General features: G+C 40.2%; 1 protein-coding gene across 1 annotated transcript; it reads right to left on the minus strand.

The window, feature by feature from the left end:
• Nucleotides 1–1,337: 1,337 nt before the first annotated feature.
• On the minus strand, nucleotides 1,338–2,577 carry sox14 (SRY-box transcription factor 14). The gene has a single exon (XM_024422437.2). The coding sequence runs from the start codon at nucleotides 2,138–2,140 to the stop codon at nucleotides 1,433–1,435; it is 708 nt and encodes a 235-aa protein (XP_024278205.1). The 5' UTR covers nucleotides 2,141–2,577; the 3' UTR covers nucleotides 1,338–1,432.
• Between the last annotated feature and the right edge of the window lie 19,969 nt (nucleotides 2,578–22,546).

A 22,546-nucleotide genomic window follows, 5' to 3' on the forward strand; every position in this document is an offset into this window, starting at 1 on the left:
CTAAAGGTCTAGGCTACGTTTAATCGTTTATCGTTGAATTCTTCTATTGGTCCCTAAAGAGTAGGCCTAAACGCCACGCGTTGTCAGCACTATCTCACATCTCCTCATTCGTTCCAGATGGCCAGCTGCTACGCGCTTGAAACGTCACCTCAATCAAACGACGCTGATTAGAGCGATAATGATCATTTGGAGAGTATGCTGAAGGTACGCTTTGTTTCCTCATCTGTTTTTGTTTTGCCGAATCTTCTATTTGCAGTAGGTATACTGTAGTGAAATCCATTGTAATTAATAATAAAAAATGACTCATACATGCACATTTACTGTCTTATTTGCTATGGCTCGCAGCCTGGGTGTAGGATAATACAATGTAATGATATAGGTCAAATGGCTAAACCACCATTTATTTATTAATTTTTTTAAATATTGAGGTTGGTCAAATAACAAATTGAATATAGTATTAATATTCCAAAATATTTTGATAAATATTATTCTTAAATGTGTTGTTGTCCTCTGATGCCTACCACATTGACACTTTGGGTTAACTCAACCAGGCTGAGTTGTGCTGCACCTTCCAATGACACGCTACTGCAATATAACCATACAGGAATTTAATATTTTCTAAGACAGATTGTCCTTTATTCAAAAAGTCTTAGCTCGGCAGATGAACAAAGAACCGAGGTATCACCCTTCAAGATACATTTCCTTACCATAACATGACAGGTTTTACATTAAAAAATACAACATTAACTGTTTATAACTTCAAATAAGAAGTTATTCCTCAAACAAAAAAAATGACGTGTGACTATTAGCACTGAACCACAGGAAAAATTGAAAATCAAACATTATTAAATTATAAGGATTTTTCATTTGTTATTTTAAATAGACTGTCTAGTTATGTGCCAGTTCGGTCCATAGAAACAATATAACCCGTATATTTATTAACTCAGAGGTCTTTAATTTTGACCCTATCATACCAGCTGAAATTCAGAGTGCCAAAATGCAACACATTATACAGGAAACAAGAAGGCTATCGTAAATTTGTGCAAGCCAAATTTGGAAAATAAGGTTATCATAATAATATCAATAATATTCAAACAAAATTATCATAGCATCAAGATGTACATAATAAATAAAGTTAAAGGCCTCCTTTTCCGGTAGCCATTAATAAACGTTATAACATTTACAATAATTCTTACAGTTCACAGGGCACCTGCCGTACATAGTTCCGTCCCAGTTCCATGAGGTCAGGAACCAACGTCTTGTTCAGATCTCGTGAAAAGTTTTCGCCCGTTTTGCTCTTAAGTCCACGGGCCTTTATACTTGTCATTTCTCTTTTTTTGGGGGCGAACTGTTCTGTCCATATAACCTATACATGCATTGCTGTTCTCAAATTACTTGTTTAAACAGAAAGTCAGTCAGTCTGTCTGGCGCGTTACATAGCAGTGGCATGTGTTGATGAATATGGGTCTATCCCACTCTTGGTCATACCTGGAAAAAGTATGTAGGCAACCGGGGGCTGTAAACTCGACGCCGACCAGGCGGTACAGTTACAGGGAACCACGTACCCCGGGTTTGTGGGCGACGGGTGGGTGTGGGTGTGCTGGCTGGGGCAACCCAAACTGCCGAACGCGCCGTTCTGGTATCCCAACGAGCCGTAACCCAAACTGCTGGTGGTCATGGTGTGGGGCATCTCTGTCATTTTCTGGATAGCACTGGAGGTGAACTGGCTCGGGTCGAGGAACGAGTACGGTACCGAGGTCGGGGGCATGAATGCCCTGACTTTCTCTGATGCGCTCAACAGAGAGTCCGAGGCTGAGAGTCCTTTCAAGTGATCCGTGTCCCCAAGGTAAGGCAAAGGGAACACATACCTGTCCTTCTTCAGTAGATTCTTGGGTTTGCGCCTGGGTCTGTATTTATAGTCTGGGTGTTCTTTCATGTGCTGTGCTCGCAGCCTCTTCGCTTCGTCGATGTAAGGACGCTTTTCGGATTCAGAGAGCAGCTTCCACTCCGCGCCAAGTCTTTTGCTGATTTCTGAGTTATGCATTTTGGGATTCTCTTGTGCCATTTTCCTCCTCTGGCCGCGGGACCAGACCATGAACGCATTCATTGGCCTCTTGATATGATCTACAGGCTTTGACATTTTTAAAGAGTGTGCCTTTTATCCCCAATTAAAAGTAAAGTGGAAAAAGTTCTAAAAACCAACCGAGGGGAAAAAAATATTCACCTGTCTTGCTGGCAGACACAGATCATGCCAGTTCTCGAATGCTTGAGACGAAGTCGGAAAACAGCATCAATAAAAATCCACACTGTCCAATTTCTCCGGAGTTAAGAAATCGTTCGCTAAGTCCAGCTATGTATACTTTCTTTTTCAAAAAACCGGGCTAGGCTACAAGGTGGAAAACAGCAACACGCATGAAAATCCACCGAGGTGAAAGCAAAGTTCCGCGGTCGAAGAGTCATAAAGTGTTGTGTTTTTTCTTAGAGATTTCCCGCCCTGCAAAGCACCTGGTTTGGAAATGAGGGGAAGCGCGTGAATGAGAGCCAAAAGCGGTGAAGTTCAAAGGCTGGGCTGGTTTGGTCTGCACGCAGCTGACATAATCACAGGGCGTTCACTCGCCAACCTGAGCACCCAATCAGCACACAGACACCGGCATAATACCTTTACGAAAATATGTATATTACTACATAAACAAAGATTGGGGAGGGAAAAGGGGGATACTCTTTCCCTCCCAGAATCCATTTAGTTGAAACGTTACAAACATACACCTTCAACCTTTTCGCAATAAAACCTGACTCCTGTTAATCCGAACGAATGAAGTAAGGGAGCATGTTATGTATGCTACAGCAGGATTGCTTGCAAATTAAGTAGGTTATTATTTTATTTTTTTACAGCTAAAACCGTGAAAGGAGTAATATGAATGTAGACATTTTATTCAATAGATTTCATATCACTGGTAAAACACACGGTGTCTTTATTCAGTTAAGTGTGTTGATTTTAAATATTGTCCATACTATGAAAATCATGTACAAAGGTGAATATAATTTCACGTGGCCCAATATCATTTTTCTCACTTTTATCAATACGAGGTTAGGTTTTGTATGATTGAGTGTGTGCGTGTGCGTGTGTGTGTGGGGGGGAGGGGGGAAGTGGGGGGGGTGGGGGTGGATAGAGGTGGATTATTATTTATTAAATCAATACATTTATCTGAAACAGTATTCTACAAATTTAAACCAACACAAAACTAATCATTTTCAAAAACACAACATAGAGTACACAAGTACTCCCCTGTAGATGTGTTCCTGTTCCGTGTTATTAGACAGACGTACAATATCCTCAGGCCAATATTTATTAAACGGAACGATTGTCCAACGATCCCATGGGAGCCTGATTGGAGCTGTTTATTCGTTGTATAATATCAGAGCAAAGCGGCCACACAATAACATCTACATGTACCATTTATTTATAGTTAGAAATTATTCAAGCTAGCCCACTGCAGCTGATGCACCAATACATACCCTAAAAAGTCTGAATGAGATTTTAATAAATTAAAGAAATGACAGTCATTTTAGAAAACCTTTAACATCTTAGTATACACATAATGTAAAACATTACTTTGTAATAATTATGCTTTATTTGATTCCAGGGAAATAGACTTCAAACATGCTTGAGATATTTTCCCTGCATGGGCTAGAATACAATTCATAACACTCAAAGCTATATATTATTATTTTGTATTTATCCACCAAACTAACACATTAAAATGTACACTGTTAAATTATGACTTGGTTAGTGTAGTGACACGCAGAGTGATTTTTTAACATGCAAATGATTCAGTCTGTTTATAAGGATCGCTGCTTTAAAATACCCCCCAGGCTAAACGAGTCTGATATATGACTTCTTCACTGGTGATTATTAAATGAAATGTTTGTGGCATTTACCAGCCAGAGTGGCTCTCGCACAGCGCCACAACAATATTAGTATGAAGATAGGCTATCAAACAACAGATTTCTTTGAATTTATGTTAAATATTACATGGTGTTTTTTGTTGTTGTTGTAACCTATAACTAAATACTTATAGAAATCTTATATTTCAACGTAAAATATGATTGTAAATATGATTTTAATAAATGTATGTTTTGCTAATCTATGTCAAAATGTTCAGTTCCATCAGCATAATCGTTTGAAATGAGCCGTTTCAGAAAGTTTATTGAGCAGAGCTAAAATAAGTCGGTACATAAAAGACGTAGGCAGGTAATTTCTCCAAAACACACAAGAATACTTCCGTTTTTCTCAACGGTCACACTTTCTTTTTCTCCTCTACTGTCATCCTCAGCAGGGACGCTACCCATCACATCAGTGGTGTCCGTCCGTCCGGGGAAGATCGATTGATCTCTCGCTCTCTCTTTCTCGGCCATCTCCGCTTGACACATGCTGCTATTCTGTGTTGTCTCTCTCGCCAGACCAGTGTCAATACCTATAGGTGACGCACAAGGAATATAAAAAAAAAACCACCTACAAACGCAGCCTACAAAATACTGGTAGGCCAAATTGTGAAATGAATGTAAAAGTATTGTGTACTTGATAATGACGGCAGGCTGGTGCAGTATCTATTTAGTGTTCACGTCCCATTGCCTATCTGCACCCTCCACTCCATTTCCATCTACTTTTCTCCCCGGCGCTCTGAGAGGAGAGCAAATGCATGAAGCTTGAAATCCCGGAGCACATCAAAGCGCTATGAACATCAATTACACCGGGAATTAACAGACATTATTCGGGCATATATAACGTCCAATTTAAAAGTGGAGACAATGTAATGTAGTCTTATATTGAGTAAGATATGTGAAATGACTGAAATCAGTCACCACAGAAGTGTCAAGCGAGAGGGGCAAGCCTACAATAGCCTAAAGCAGGGGAATATACCATATGAGGTTTTCCTTGTGTGTGATAAAGGTAAGCTCCCCTAAGGTAAAATATTCCTCTCCTGAACTGCATGCTTGAAAACTCACAAGCTACTAAGGCGCGTTCACGCACGCGTTGTTCTTGGGCTACTGTAAGATATTTCTTTATTACATTAACACCATTTCTAACCCCATAGTAAAGGAACGATTAATGAATCGTTGGGAAAATACATCTTTGGGTTAAAATCTATGTGATATGTCTCACATTTCCCTGCTCAAATGTATCTAACAGCTGTGTGACGTCGCTTTCAGACTCCGTACGCGACGAGTTGGTTCCAAACAAGATAATCTTAAAGGCTGCATGAGATCTCATTCACCTTTATGATATGCAAGGCCTACTTCAGTGTGTAAGACTGTTTAAATGCTGTTGTATTTATCTGTTTAACCTTATTTCTGTGAAGCTCGTGGCTTCAGAAGCACTACTAAATGTACAGATAAAACAAAGATGATGAGTGCATGCAAAAAAAAAAACATATTGGACAGGACGTTCATTCCATAAGCTTAACAAAAATAAAATACAAATGTTGTAAAAATATCTAACATTATTTATACATATAGTTAAAAAAAAATTCTAATACATGACTTTACTTTATAAAGAACTATTACTAGAAGTTTTTGTGTGCTGGCATCGAGGAGCTTCCTCCTTCCTTTCCGTGGGGTGTTGCTGTCAAGTCCAACCCCCAGCCTAGGCACACACACACACACACACACACACACACACACACACACACACACACACACACACACACACACACACACACACACACACACACACACACACACACACACACACACACACACACACACACACACACACACACACACACACACACACACACACACACACACACACACACACACACACACACACACCACAAACATACTGAACTATAGAACCTAAGTTAGTCTAAGAAAAATATGTCCATCCACCTTCCATCATAATGTGAATGGGAAGCTAACAGACAAACCGAGGCGCTGTTACCGAGGGATCCAGCGGAGTGCATTGAGGTAAGCTCCCCCACCGTAACTGTCCATGGTTCTGAAGCGGTAAGTGGCTTTCTTTGCTGTGGAAACTTGCGGCCCCCCTCAAAACTCCTAAAAACCCGGGTTGACATTTCAATGCCTTTTATTTTATTTCCATCCTATTTAGTGCTGGTTCTTGGATGACAGGCTGGTGGGAACCGCAAGAGCCCATAGATTGTGGATAAAGTGTCCAACTCCATATAACTTTATAATATGTAGGATGTTTTCTTAATCCAAAATTCACCCTTAAAGAGTACCCACAGGAAGTGTTGTGATAGTAAGATTTTTCAGAAGAAATGACAGAAGCTACTGTACAAAAAACCCCTGCACAAATTTAGCCCGAATACTTTATACAAAAAAAAAAAAAAAATCAAGGATAGTGGAAGAACATTGCAAGTCCATTTTGCAAAAGTGTCACTGTGTATTGTCTAGTAACTTCTTTGTCGTGAGATTTACTACCACATAGTGTCCATCTTAAAGCTGAGCTATAGCAGTTAGCTAATAGTCATAGGCTAATAATGAAAGTATATATTTTGGCCAAAAGGAAAGCACATGAAAGCACACAACACACATTACAAATGTGATTGGTCCTCACCCAGTTAGCACATTTGGTTCCTTGGAAGTTGTGGGAAGGTATGTTTTTGGTTTCATTTTGGTTGTGGGAAAGAACCCATATATTCCCTGACCTGTAAAACTGAACGTTTTTTTTTTAAACCTTCTGAGAACAAAAGTGACATTTTCACTTGTTCCGGGAACATTTATTTATAGGTTACAGAGGAGGTTCTGAAAATGTTTCACTCTTGTTCCTTGAAAGTTTTCCTGGGAGGTTTAATGAATGCTTGGAGAATGGAAATGATACGTTGTTTGAAGGTTTTTGAAGAACTTCCTTAAAACTTTTACTGAATGTATCAACAAGACTTTTAATAACACTGCTAGCTCATTTTGGGTGAACTTTTCTGTATATTCAAATGTACCCGATTTCAAATGAAAGGATCATTAAGGATCATTAAGATCAGGTGTGGCCAATTAGTGGGTGCAGCCAACACACCTGAACACACTTAACAATATAGAGGATAGAAAGAGTTTTGTTAAGGCTGAGGTGTATGTTTAAAAAAAATTTTTTAAAACATTCTTAGAACATTCTCTAAATGTTACTTACGTTTTCTTGTGGTTTTCTTAACGTTCTCGGAACAATTTGTGTTTAGAGTGTTGGACTAGTAACCGGAAGGTTGCAAGTTCAAATCCCCGAGCTGACAAGGTACAAATCTGTCATTCTGCCCCTGAAAAGGCAGTTAACCCACTGTTCCTAGGCCGTCATTGAAAATAAGAATTTGTTCTTAACTGACTTGCCTAGTTAAATAAAGGTAAAATAAAATTCATTAATTAATTTGAGAACATGACTTTAAAAATAACTATGAGGAAACCTGTAGGAAATGTTATGCTGAAGTACTGAAATTACCACAGAAGAACGTTGTTTCTTAAGGTTCTCTGAACTATTTGAGAACATTCCCAATGGTAAACCAGTTGGAGAAGGTTCCTAGAACATTACCCAATTCTAAATGAACCGTAACCATATTTAATCTTTTAGAAAAGGTTTTGTTGAAGTAATAAAATACCAAGAAAATAATGTTTTTTTTGTCAAGTTCCTTAAATTTTCTGAGAATGTTCAAAAGCCAAGCAACTGTCCTGCACCATACCCAGAAAGTTGTGGGAAGGTTATATGCAAAATAACCATGGTTCTCAGAACGTTATATGCTTGCTGGGCAGTATGAGAGACATTTACAATTAGTGTATTTCTGTAGAGCTTGCAGACTGTGAAAGACAACAACAGTCTGGAAAATTTCAGTAAACTTTCTGATGTCCCAGAAGCACATGGTTGAGGAGATGATCAGACCCCCAGCCTCCCATTCACACTGTCTACAGTACATCATTTATGCATCCCAAATGACACCTTATTCCCTATGGGCCCTGGTCAAAAGTAGTGCACTATAAAGGGAATATAGGGTGGCATTTGGAATGCACAGAGTCTATAGTACGTACTGTATGTATGTACACCCTCCACCCTTTCGATACACACTTTCTGTATTTCCTGTATTTAAATGCTCTGTGTTTGTTCTGTCCAGAGCTGTTGGTTCCATCATTCTGTGTTTGTTCTGTCCAGAGCTGTTGGTTCCATCATTCTGTGTTTGTTCTGTCCAGGGCTGTTGGTTCCATCATTCTGTGTTTGTTCTGTCCAGGGCTGTTGGTTCCATCAGTCTGTGTTTGTTCTGTCCAGGGCTGTTGGTTCCATCATTCTCTACTGAGGAAAATTGATTTTCTGTCAGCTGTCACAGCGTCCACAATTCTGGAACTCCTACCAAAATACTATATATTAACCAAATTATGTTTTTGGAAATGTCATTGGCCTCTACCGTACCATATGAGGCTTTTAGAACAGATGAGGTGATGAGAATGATTCCCCCCCACCGAAGACTTCTGTCCCAAATGACACCCTATTCCCAATCTAGTGCACTACTTTTGACCAGGGCCCATAGGGACTGTATAGGGAATAGGTTACCATTTGGGACGCATCCTAGGTCTCCTTCACCAATCTAGGAAAGGGTTCCAGACATGGCACCTCAGTCCTTATATATTGCCACTTGTGAGATCAACTCACGCTAGCTCATTTCTGAGTATCAATCAACGATAATCAATAAAAGGAGGAGTAATCATCAAAAGAGCAATGAGTGGTGTGGCCAGATATATCGCCAACCAGAGACAGGTAAAATAAAACCCACAATCCTCACGGTCAAATATTCTTTTTACAATATGATATTTCATTGAGGAGTGGAATACACAAATCTTTCATAGCTTTAGACTAAAAGCTTCAATTCTATCTTGTGTGAAGACTGTAGATGGGCTGAAAGGGTAGACACTAGACTCACACGGTGAAGAATGATTGAATGAAATAAAACAGAGTTGAAATTAAAAGAGGTTCAAGCCTTTCATTGGGATGATAATGAAAAGGATGGGGGCAATACTTCAGAGACCGGGAGGCCCACATCACACAATTATACAATACAATTAGGATTAGAGGGTCCAGGCGCAGATAACAGGAGATAGGGATAAATTATCACCAAAGAGAAAGATGTGACTCTGACTCTGACCTTCATTAAGAGAAAGACAGCCTCACTCAGAGCTGGCCTCCCTAACAGGGGAATCTAAGACTCAGAGTTAGGGCTGACCTCCCTAACAGGGGAATCTAAGACTCAGAGTTAGGGCTGACCTCCCTAACAGGGGAATCTAAGACTCAGAGTTAGGGCTGGCCTCCCTAACAGGGGAATCTAAGACTCAGAGTTAGGGCTGACCTCCCTAACAAGGGAATCTAAGACTCAGAGTTAGGGCTGACCTACCTAACAGGGGAATCTAAGTCTCAGAGTTAGGGCTGGCCTACCTAACAGGGGAATCTAAGTCTCAGAGTCAGGGCTGGCCTACCTAACAGGGGAATCTAAGTCTCAAGGCTAGCCTACCTTACAGGGGAATCTATAGACAGAGTCACTACTGGCTTACCTAACAGGGGAATCAAAGTCTCAGGGCTAGCCGACCTTACAGGGCAATCTATAGACAGAGTCACTAATGTGGGAATCGAAGGCTCAGATTCAGGGCTGGACTATCTAACAGGGGAATCTAAGACTCAGAGTCAGGGCTGGCCTACATAACAGGGGTACCTATAGACAGAGTCATGGCTGGAATACCTAACAGGGGACTCTATAGACAGAGTCAGGGCTGGCCTACCTAACAGGGGTACCTATAGACAGAGTCACTACTGACCTACCTAACAGGGGTACCTATAGACAGAGTCAGGGCTGGAATACCTAACAGGGGACTCTATAGACAGAGTCAGGGCTGGCCTACCTAACAGGGGTACCTATAGACAGAGTCACTACTGACCTACCTAACAGGGGTACCTATAGGGGTGGCACGGTAGCCTAGTGGTAGAGCGTTGGACTAGTAACGGAAAGGTTCCAAGTTCGAATCCCCGAGCTGACAAGTTACAAATCTGTCGTTCTGCCCCTGAACAGGCAGTTAACCCACTGTTCCTAGGCTGTCATTGAAAATAAGAATTTGTTCTTAACTGACTTGCCTAGTAAAATAAAGGTAAAATAAAAAATGAATACCTAACAGGGGTACCTATAGACAGAGTCAGGGCTGGACTACCTAACAGGGGTACTTATAGACAGAGTCAGGGCTGGACTACCTAACAGGGGTACATATAGACAGAGTCAGGGCTGGACTACCTAACAGGGGTTCCTATAGACAGGGTGGAGGCTGACCAATGTAACAGAAGAATTTTCAGCTCCTTACGGTACACTAGGACTACCAGATAAGATTTACTAAAGTGTAACAAGAGCTCTTTTTTTTAATGCTTATGACAAATATACAGTTATATATATATATATAATATATATATATATATATATATATATATATATATATATATATATATATATATATATATATATATGTATATGTATATATATATATATAACTGTATATATATATAACTCTACCATATATATATATATATATATATATATATACTCTAATGATATAATGTAGAGAGGAAATATGACACATTTTGTTAAAGAAACCAATAAAAAATGGCATGTGGTCCAAATTGTGCTGATTCATAATGATAGTGATGAAACAGCGTAGTAATAAAAAAGTCTGTAGACTACATGGCATCGTGTCTAAACAGTCCTCTCAACCATTTCCTTACTCATTTCCTACAGGTCTGTTTGTTCTTTAGTGGTGCTGGGCCACAAGGAAACAGTGGAAGACGGTGGTGAACCGTTAGAAGCCTAGTGCTTCTACTGTATTTAAACACATCACAGCTGTGTGACTGATCAGGAAGACTGCCGACGTTCCTGTTGTCGTCTAACCTCAGGTCTTGTCCATTAACACCAACTTGTTTTACACCTCAATATGATTATGATCCACCAGTCCACTAAGGGTCTCTCTACTCTCCTACATCGACCACCGGCTGAAAGGTTGCTACAGACAGAGAAGAAGCTGAATGTCATCACATCGTAGCTATATTGCTATACACGGTATATATATATATATATATACAGTGGGGCAAAAAAATATTTAGTCAGCCACCAATTGTGCAAGTTCTTCCACTTAAAAAGATGAGAGAGGCCTGTAATTTTCATCATAGGTACACTTCAACTATGAGAGACAAAATGAGGGGAAAAAATCCAGAAAATCACATTGTAGGATTTTTAATGAATTTATTGCAAATTGTGGTGGAAAATAAGTATTTGGTCACCGACAAACAAGCAAGATATCTGGCTCTCACAGACCTGTAACTTCTTCTTTAAGAGGCTCCTCTGTCCTCCACTCGTTACCTGTATTAATGGCACCTGTTTGAACTTGTTATTAGTATAAAAGATACCTGTCCACAACTTCAAACAGTCACACTCCAAACTCCACTATGGCCAAGACCAAAGAGCTGTCAAAGGACACCAGAAACAAAATTGTAGACCTGCACCAGGCTGGGAAGACTGAATCTGCAATAGATAAGCAGCTTGGTTTGAAGTAATCAACTGTGGGAGCAATTATTAGGAAATGGAAGACATACAAGACCACTGATAATCTCCCTCGATCTGGGGCTCCACGCAAGATCTCACCCCGTGGGGTCAAAATTATCACAAGAACGGTGAGCAAAAATCCCAGAACCCCACGGGGGACCTAGTGAATGACCTGCAGAGAGCTGGGACCAAAGTAACAAAGCCTACCATCAGTAACGCACTACGCCGCCAGGGACTCAAATCCTGCAGTGCCAGACGTGTCCCTCTGCTTAAGCCAGTACATGTCCAGGCCCGTCTGAAGTTTGCTAGAGAGCATTTGGATGATCCAGAAGAAGATTGGGAGAATGTCATATGGTCAGATGAAACCAAAATATAACTTTTTGGTAAAAACTCAACTCGTCGTGTTTGGAGGACAAAGAATGCTGAGTTGCATCCAAAGAACACCATACCTACTGTGAAGCATGGGGGTGGAAACATCATGCTTTGGGGCTGTTTTTCTGCAAAGGGACCAGGATGACTGATCCGTGTAAAGGAAAGAATGAATGGGGCCATGAATCATGAGATTTTGAGTGAAAACCTCCTTCCATCAGCAAGGGCATTGAAGATGAAACATGACTGGGTCTTTCAGCATGACAATGATCCCAAACACACCGCCCGGGCAACGAAGGAGTGACTTCGTAAGAAGCATTTCAAGGTCCTGGAATGGCCTAGCTAGTCTCCAGATCTCAACCCCATAGAAAATCTTTGGAGGGAGTTGAAAGTCCGTGTTGCCCAGCAACAGCCCCAAAACATCACTGCTCTAGAGGAGATCTGCATGGAGGAATGGGCCAAAATACCAGCAACAGTGTGTGAAAACCTTGTGAAGACTTACAGAAAACGTTTGTACTCTGTCATTGCCAACAAAGGGTATAAAACAAAGTATTGAGATAAACTTTTGTTATTGACCAAATACTTATTTTCCACCATAATTTGCAAATAAATTCTTTAAAAATCCTACAATGTGATTTTCTGGATTTATTTTTCTCATTTTGTCTGTCATAGTTGAAGTGTACCTATGATGAAAATTACAGGCCTCTCTCATCTTTTTAAGTGGGAGAACTCGCACAATTGGTGGCTGCCTAAATACTTTTTTGCCCCACTGTATATATATATATATATATATATATACCGTGTATAGCAATATAGCTACGATGTGATGACATTCAGCTTCTTCTCTGTCTGTAGCAACCTTTCAGCCGGTGGTCGATGTAGGAGAGTAGAGAGACCCTTAGTGGACTGGTGGAGCTGCTGCATGCCTGGTTGGCTGGCTGGTCTGTTCTCTCTGTCGTGCTGGCTGAGGCTGGATCATAGGTACAGTATGCACAAACATAAAGGGCAACGATGAAAGTGAGGCAATTAAAAGATGTGAAAGCTTTTGAAGGCAGATAAATTGATTTAGATGTGAAACTCAAATAAATAAACACTTTCGGGTATCAGGAGTTGAATTAATTATTTCTCCCGAGAGATTCTGTTATAATATTGTGAGATATCAGTTTTCCTTTTCCTTTTACCACTTTTATTGTCTCTCAATAGGACCCAGCAGTTCAAAAGACAGCTCTATTTCCTGTTGGAGCTGTGTTCAGAGACGCTTTTCTAAACATTCTGCTTTTGAAATGTTTTGCGGTCTGTTTTTGTCGGGAGATGAAAAAAAAACGAGAAGGCGCTTTTCATTCCTTTAACCTTTCTTTATTTTACATGTCTTTTAAAAAAAATACATGTATGGATTTGTTATTCTTAAACAATAGTAGCGTTTTCTGTGTTCCCGTCGTACATACTGTGGACATTATTCATGCCGTTGACTGGACAGTCAATGACGACCACTGCTTTCAGCATTTCTGCAAGGATTGTTTTATGGTTGGAGATATGGTTCTTCTGTTGCAGTCATGCTCAATGCTCTTGGTTGGTCACCAATCAACAAGATAATAAAAACATACAAATAAAACATGTTTATTTTATTTCATAATATACACCATTTAAAACAGCCAAACTCTGTTCACAACAGTATTCAGTTGGTAAGAGACAGACATTCAGTAAATACTAGGAATAGATTGTCCACCATCATCTATGTGTTATCCAGACAGAAAAGAGAAATAGGCAAAATAACATTTCGATTTAAAGTATCTGAGCAAACCAGAAACCTTTCAATATATATATTCAAACAATACTTCAAAACCATTTAAAAAATAATACATATGAAAGTTGTGCTGGACTATGAGAGAGGAAGAATCTATCTTGTTAGAGTATTTATCCGGTCAATATATTAGTGTATTATGTCTGTTTGGAACAGTGTGTTATATTTGAATACGTTTTCGTATTATAAATTGTATTTTAATGTTAAGGACTCTTGGAAGATTAGAGTCCAAATGGGGACTAAAATATATCCTAATCAAATCTAAATCAAATCAGTAGACTGTGTTACTGTGTTCCTGTGTTACGTGGACCCTACTTGTCTTGTTAATACCCTCAGAAGCATGTCTCACTTGCTAGATGTCACCTGGTAGTATGTTACACCTGGTAGGTGTCTCCTAGTATTATGTTACACCTGGTAGGTGTCTCCTAGTATTATGTTACACCTGGTAGGTGTCTCCTAGTATTATGCTACACCTGGTAGGTGTTTCCTGGTAGTATGTTACACCTGGCAGGTGTCTCCTGGTATTATGTTACACCTGGTAGGTGTCACCTGGTGTTATGTTACACCTGGTAGGTGTCTCCTGGTAGCAGGTTACACCTGGTGTTATGTCACACCTGGTAGGTGTCTCCTAGTATTATGTTACCCCTGATAGGTGTCTCCTGATAGTAAGTTACACCTGGTAGGTGTCTCCTGGTATCATGTTACACCTGGTAGGTGTTTCCTGGTATTATGCTACACCTAGTAGGTGTCTCCTAGTAGTATGTTACATCTGGTGTTATGTTACACCTGGTAGGTGTATCCTGGTATTATGTTACACCTGGTAAATGTCTCCTGGTAGTATGTTTCACCTGGTATTATTTCACACCTGGTAGGTGTCTCCTAGTATTATGTTACACCTGGTAGGCGTCTCCTAGTATTATGCTACACCTGGTAGGTGTCTCCTGGTAGTATGTTACACCTGGTAGGTGTCTCCTAGTATTATGTTACACCTGGTAGGTGTCTCCTGGTAGTATGTTACACCTGGAAGGTGTCTCCTGGTATTATGTCACACCTGGTAGGTGTCTCCTGGTATTATGTTACACCTGGTAAATGTCTCCTGGTAGTATGTTACACCCGGTAAATGTCTCCTGGTATTATGTCACACCTGGTAGGTGTCTCCTGGTATTATGCTACACCTGGTAGGTGTCTCCTGGTATTATGTTACACCTGGTAAATGTCTCCTGGTAGTATGTTACACCTGGTAAATGTCTCCTGGTATTATGTCACACCTGGTAGGTGTCTTCTGGTATTATGTTACACCTGGTAAATATCTCCTGGTAGTATGTTTCACCTGGTAGGTGTCTCCTGGTATTATGTCACACCTGGTAGGTGTCTTCTGGTATTATGTTACACCTGGTAAATATCTCCTGGTAGTATGTTTCACCTGGTAGGTGTCTCCTGGTATTATGTCACACCTGGTAGGTGTCTCCTGGTAGTATGTTTCACCTGGTAGGTGTCTCCTGGTAGTATGTTTCACCTGGTAGGTGTCTCCTGGTAGTATGTTTCACCTGTTCGGTGTCTCCTGCTACTATGGTTTCAACAGTCTTATTGACAGGGAAACAAAAAATGACCAAATAATCAGAACTCAGGATGGGCTGAGGCCTCTCTCTCTCTGGTCTACACCCAAGACCATCATTTAAAATCAATACCCATATCGCTCTCTTTCGCTTGAACCCCCTCTGTCTTTCTCTCTCTCTCTCTCTTGAATCTAGGGTCCATTGTAGGCTGTCAAACAAAAGCTTTTTTTATTATTATCACAGGCTCCTAATGTAACACCCCTACTCCCTCCCTCCATCCCCCTCTTGGCCACCAACTCCTTCCTCTTTTCTTTTCTCATTCATTTATTCCGCTGTGTGTGGAAATAGGCCGAGCAACAATTAATTTCAGAGTGAATTCAGTCCGGATCTATTACCCTCTCTGCCTTATAGTGCTCTAATGGAAATCTATTTCACTTCTCCATTGTGTCCAATATAATTTAATGCCTTTTTTTATTTTATTAATGGCCTGAAATAATTACGGAAGCCTTTTGTGATTCTTGAGTATGTTTCATTTAATTGTGTAATAAATGTCTAATCATGGTTTCAATCTGAAGCCATTATGGCATTAAAATTAACAATTATGCCACAAATGTCTTGGTGAATGCGTTGGGGTCTATAGAAATCGCTGCTGATAACAAGACACTATAAATCATTCATGAGAATTTCTTTTTTCGGAAGAAAAGAGATAGGAGGATGGGAGGGAGAGAAGAGAAGAGAGATAGGAGGATTGGGAGGGAGAGAAGAGAAGAACGTGGGGGAAGAAAAAAAGGAGAAGAAAGAGGGGAGAGTTGTTCTTTTCTTCCATTGAAAAAGCAGGGGATGGCCCAAAGATAGGGCATTTTAAAACTGTGTCGCCCTCTTCACTTCCTTTCTTCTCCGGTCTCTCTCTATCTCCCTTTAATTTGCCTTCCTCTTTATTTTTGAAGTGACAGATTTCACTTTGGGAATTCATTAACCGTAAAACTCGGACGATAAAATATCTATCAGCCTCTGTGGCCGGTTCCTTTTCTAAGCCGCGTGGCTGGCACCCCGTTTCGCCGTGCTGGGTGACCGAAGGCAATTAACGAGGCTTCGCTGTCAGCCCCCCCACACACACCCCGCTACTCTCTTTCTCTCTATGCCTCTCTCTTTCTTTCTCTGTCTACCTCCAAGTCTCCCTCTCTTTCTCTCCATCTCTCTCCCTCCCTCTCTCTCTCCCCCTCTCTCTCCCTCCGACAGCCGCCCTCACAACCCATACACCAACGGGGAGCGTGCTCAACCTACCAGCAAGAATTGTTTTCTTAGTTGCCAAGTATCCACATTTCACGGTGTGGGAGAACTCCACCCGCCTCCAGAAAGCCTTGTGTCAGTTCCTCTGTGTCACTTCCAAGCTAATATTCTACAATTGGTTTTGGTGAATCTATTCTAATGGGCCGGCTGAAGGTTTTGGTGAATCTATTCTAATGGGTCTGCTGAAGGTTTTGGTGAATCTATTCTAATGGGTCGGCTGAAGGTTTTGGTGAATCTATTCTAATGGGTCGGCTGAAGGTTTTGGTGAATCTATTCTAATGGGTCGGCTGAATGTTTTGGTGAATCTATTCTAATGGGTCGGCTGAATGTTTTGGTGAATCTATTCTAATGGGTCGGCTGAAGGTTTTGGTGAATCTATTCTAATGGGTCGGCTGAATGTTTTGGTGAATCTATTCTAATGGGCCAGGTCTTCTCTGTTCTCTATTACGGTACCATGTACTGTCTGTACCAGTTTACATTTTTTCACACTTTCTTTTAGATTTAGTCTGGTCTTAGTCATTTTGACAAAAAATATCATCTTCTCGGTCACATTTTTTGTCATTTGAATTAGTGTAGTTATTGTCAAAATTGTGAAAAGAGTGAGCCATTTTAGTCAAATAAATGGCCTTTTATTTTAGTCACATTTTAGTAACATCACATTTGTATTGCCTCGTTAAACTTCAGTAAACATTATTAATCACTGACTTCCATGTGCACAAACATACATAACTTGTAATAAAAATATATTGTTCTGCATAACATCCTATTCTCTTCTCAACAGCAGAAATATGACAAACATATATATGAATATATAACCATTATCTGGCCATGTAAATTCCTAATGAGAGACAGAGAGAGAGAGAGAGACAGAGAGAGACAGCGAGAGAGAGAGAGACAGCGAGAGAGAGAGAGACAGAGAGAGAGACAGAGAGAGAGACAGAGATTGAATATATAACCATTATCTGGCCATGTAAATTCCTTATTCGGAATTCACCTTTTCCACATTTTGTATTCTAAAATAGATTAAATAGATTTTTTGTCCTTCTCCACAGAGGAACTCTGGATTTCTGTCAGAGTGACCATTGGGTTCTTGGGCACCTTCCTGACCAAGGCCCTTCTCCCCCGATTGCTCAGTTTGGCCAGGATAACATCTCGAGGAAGAGTCTTGGTGGTTCCAAACTTCTTCCAATTATGAATGATGGAGGCGACTGTGTTCTTGGGGACCTTCAAAGGCGCAGACATTTTTTGGTACCCCAGATCTGTGCCTCGACACAATCCTGTCTCGGAGCTCCATGGACAATTCCTTCGACCTCAAGGCTTAGTGTTTGCTCTGACATGACTGTTAACGTTTTACCAAAGGTGGACACCAATCAAGTTTTATAAACATCTGAAGGATGATCAATGGAAACAGGATTTACCTGGGAGCTCAATTTGGAGTCTCATAGCAAAGGGTTTGAATACTTATGTAAATAAGTTATTTCTGTTTTTTATTTTTATTTATAAATTTGCAAACATTCTAAAAACCTGTTTTTGTTTTGTCATTATGGGGTATTGTGTGTAGATTGATGAGGAATATGTTTTATTTGATTAATTTTAGAATAAGGCTGTAACGTAACAAAATGTGGAAAAATTGTAGGGGTCTTATACTTTACGAATGGTAACATATTACAAGCAGCCTACATTCAAAGAGAGAGAGAGAGAGAGAAAGAGAGAGAGAAAGAGAGGGAGAGAGAGAGAAAGAAAGAGAGAGAGAGAGAAAGAGAGAGAAAGAGAGAGAGAAAGAGAGAGAGAGAGTAAGAGAGGGAAAAGAGAGAGAGAGAGTAAGAGTAAGAGAGAGAGAGAGAGAGAGAGAGAGAGTAAGAGAGAGAGAGAGAGAGAGAGAGAGAGAGAGAGAGAGAGAGAGAGAGAGGCACAATCACCAGATGATGTCACAAAGTATTTGTAAAGTAGTATGGGTTGCACCTCCATCACTCGGTCGCGTCATGATGTCCAGAAATAGTGCGGGAGGTAATGACTGAATAGGAGGTAATGACTGAACAGGTGGTAATGACTGAACAGGAGGTCATGACTGAATAGGAGGTAATGACTGAACAGAAGGTAATGACTGAATAGGAGATAATGACTGAACAGGAGGTAATGACTGAACAGGAGATAATGACTGAACAGGAGGTAATGACTGAACAGGAGATAATAAATGTTTCACCCAGTGATGTAGTCGAGTCACTAAACATCGAGGCCCAATCCAGTCTCAAGTCCCCTGTCCAAGTCTGAGTCACCAATGGTCGAGTCACAAGTCCCTATGGCTGAAGTCCGAGTCCCATGCTCGATTTACCCAGACAGCTATAGAGGAGTTTTTTACCCAGTCAGATATAGAGGAGTTATTTACCCGGTCAGATATAGAGGGGTTATTAACCCAGCCAGATATAGAGGAGTTATTAACCCAGTCAGATATAGAGGAGTTATTAACCCAGTCAGATATAGAGGAGTTATTTACCCAGTCAGATATAGAGGAGTTATTAACCCAGTCAGATATAGAGGAGTTATTTACCCAGTCAGATATAGAGGAGTTATTAACCCAGTCAGATATAGAGGAGTTATTAACCCAGTCAGATATAGAGGAGTTATTCACCCAGTCAGATATAGAGGGGTTATTTATCCAGTCAGATATAGAGGAGTTGTTAACCCAGTCAGATATAGAGGAGTTGTTAACCCAGTCAGATATAGAGGAGTTATTGACCCAGTCAGATATAGAGGAGTTATTTACCCAGTCAGATATAGAGGAGTTATTGACCCAGTCAGATATAGAGCAGTTATTAACCCAGTCAGATAAAGAGGCGTTATTAACCCAGTCAGATATAGAGCAGTTATTGACCCAGGCAGATATAGAGGAGTTATTTACCCAGTCAGATATAGAGGAGTTATTAACCCAGTCAGATATAGAGGTGTTATTAACCCAGTCAGAGGAGTTATTAATCCTGTCAGACATAGAGGAGTTATTAACCCAGTCAGATATAGAGGAGTTATTAACCCAGTCAGATATAGAGGAGTTGTTAACCCAGTCAGATATAGAGGAGTTATTAACCCAGTCAGATATAGAGGAGTTATTAACCCAGTCAGATATAGAGGCGTTATTAACCCAGTCGGAGGAGTTATTAACCCAGTCAGATATAGAGCAGTTATTGACCCACTCAGATATAGAGGAGTTATTTACCCAGTCAGATATAGAGGAGTTATTAACCCAGTCAGAGGAGTTATTAACCCGGTCAGACATAGAGGAGTTATTAACCCGGTCAGACATAGAGGAGTTAGTGACCCAGTCAGATATAGAGGAGTTATTAACCCAGTCAGATATAGAGGAGTTATTAACCCAGTCAGATATAGAGGGGTTATTAACCCAGTCGGAGGAGTTATTAACCCAGTCAGATATAGAGCAGTTATTGACCCAGTCAGATATAGAGGAGTTATTTACCCAGTCAGATATAGAGGAGTTATTAACCCAGTCAGAGGAGTTATTAACCCAGTCAGACATAGAGGAGTTATTAACCCAGTCAGACATAGAGGAGTTATTAACCCAGTCAGATATAGAGGAGTTATTAACCCAGTCAGATATAGAGGAGTTATTTACCCAGTCAGATATAGAGGAGTTATTGACCCAGTCAGATATAGAGCAGTTATTAACCCAGTCAGATAAAGAGGCGTTATTAACCCAGTCAGATATAGAGCAGTTATTGACCCAGTCAGATATAGAGGAGTTATTAACCCAGTCAGATATAGAGGGGTTATTAACCCAGTCAGATATAGAGGCGTTATTAACCCAGTCGGAGGAGTTATTAACCCAGTCAGATATAGAGCAGTTATTGACCCACTCAGATATAGAGGAGTTATTGACCCAGTCAGATATAGAGGAGTTATTAACCCAGTCAGAGGAGTTATTAACCCGGTCAGACATAGAGGAGTTATTAACCCGGTCAGACATAGAGGAGTTATTAACCCGGTCAGACATAGAGGAGTTATTAACCCAGTCAGATATAGAGGAGTTATTAACCCAGTCAGATATAGAGGGGTTATTAACCCAGTCGGAGGAGTTATTAACCCAGTCAGATATAGAGCAGTTATTAACCCAGTCAGATATAGAGGAGTTATTACCCAGTCAGAGTTATTAACCCAGTCAGATATAGAGGAGTTATTAACCCAGTCAGATATAGAGGAGTTATTAACCCAGTCAGATATAGAGGAGTTCAGACATAGAGGAGTTATTAACCCAGTCAGATATAGAGGAGTTATTAACCCAGTCAGATATAGAGGAGTTATTAACCCAGTCAGATATAGAGGAGTTATTTACCCAGTCAGATATAGAGGAGTTATTAACCCAGTCAGATATAGAGCAGTTATTAACCCAGTCAGATATAAGAGGAGTTATTAACCCAGTCAGATATAGAGTCAGTTATTTATAGAACCAGTCAGATATAGAGGAGTTATTAACCCAGTCAGATATAGAGGAGTTATTAACCCAGTCAGATATAGAGGTGTTATTAACCCAGTCAGAGGAGTTATTCATCCAGTCAGATAGAGGAGTTATAGAGGAGTTATTAACCCAGTCAGATATAGAGGAGTTATTAACCCAGTCAGATATAGAGGAGTTATTAACCCAGTCAGATATAGAGGAGTTATTAACCCAGTCAGATATAGAGGAGTTATTAACCCAGTCAGATATAGAGGAGTTATTAACCCAGTCAGATATAGAGGAGTTATTAACCCAGTCAGATATAGAGGAGTTATTAACCCAGTCAGATATAGAGGAGTTATTAACCCAGTCAGATATAGAGGAGTTATTAACCCAGTCAGATATAGAGGAGTTATTAACCCAGTCAGAGGAGTTATTAACCCAGTCAGACATAGAGGAGTTATTAACCCAGTCAGATATAGAGGAGTTATTAACCCAGTCAGATATAGAGGAGTTATTAACCCAGTCAGATATAGAGGAGTTATTAACCCAGTCAGATATAGAGGGGTTATTAACCCAGTCGGAGGAGTTATTAACCCAGTCAGATATAGAGCAGTTATTGACCCAGTCAGATATAGAGGAGTTATTTACCCAGTCAGATATAGAGGAGTTATTAAGTCAGATCAGAGGAGTTATTAACCCAGTCAGACATAGAGGAGTTATTAACCAGTCAGATATAGAGGAGTCAGTCAGATATAGAGGAGTTATTAACCCAGTCAGATATAGAGGAGTTATTAACCCAGTCAGATATAGAGGAGTTATTAACCCAGTCAGATATAGAGGAGTTATTAACCCAGTCAGATATAGAGGAGTTATTAACCCAGTCAGATATAGAGGAGTTATTAACCCAGTCAGATATAGAGAGTTATTGACCCAGTCAGATATAGAGGAGTTATTAACCCAGTCAGATATCAGAGAGGGTTATTAACCCAGTCAGATATAGAGGAGTTATTAACCCAGTCGGAGGAGTTATTAACCCAGTCAGATATAGAGGAGTTATTGACCCAGTCAGATATAGAGGAGTTATTGACCCAGTCAGATATAGAGGAGTTATTAACCCAGTCAGATATAGAGGAGTTATTAACCCAGTCAGAGGAGTTATTAACCCGGTCAGACATAGAGGAGTTATTAACCCGGTCAGACATAGAGGAGTTATTAACCCAGTCAGATATAGAGGAGTTATTAACCCAGTCAGATATAGAGGGGTTATTAACCCAGTCGGAGGAGTTATTAACCCAGTCAGATATAGAGCAGTTATTGACCCAGTCAGATATAGAGGAGTTATTTACCCAGTCAGATATAGAGGAGTTATTAACCCAGTCAGAAGAGTTATTAACCCAGTCAGACATAGAGGAGTTATTAACCCAGTCAGATATAGAGGAGTTATTAACCCAGTCAGATATAGAGGAGTTATTAACCCAGTCAGATATAGAGGAGTTATTAACCCAGTCAGAGTTATTAGTCAGGAGTT

The sequence above is a fragment of the Oncorhynchus tshawytscha genome, linkage group LG05 (genome assembly GCF_018296145.1).
Source record: "Oncorhynchus tshawytscha isolate Ot180627B linkage group LG05, Otsh_v2.0, whole genome shotgun sequence".
Classification (NCBI taxonomy): Eukaryota; Metazoa; Chordata; class Actinopteri; order Salmoniformes; family Salmonidae; genus Oncorhynchus; species Oncorhynchus tshawytscha.

What these genes read in the sequence shown, in the direction of transcription:
- sox14 (XM_024422437.2), bottom strand. Translation starts at nt 2,140, where the DNA reads ATGTCAAAGCCTGTAGATCATATCAAGAGGCCAATGAATGCGTTCATG.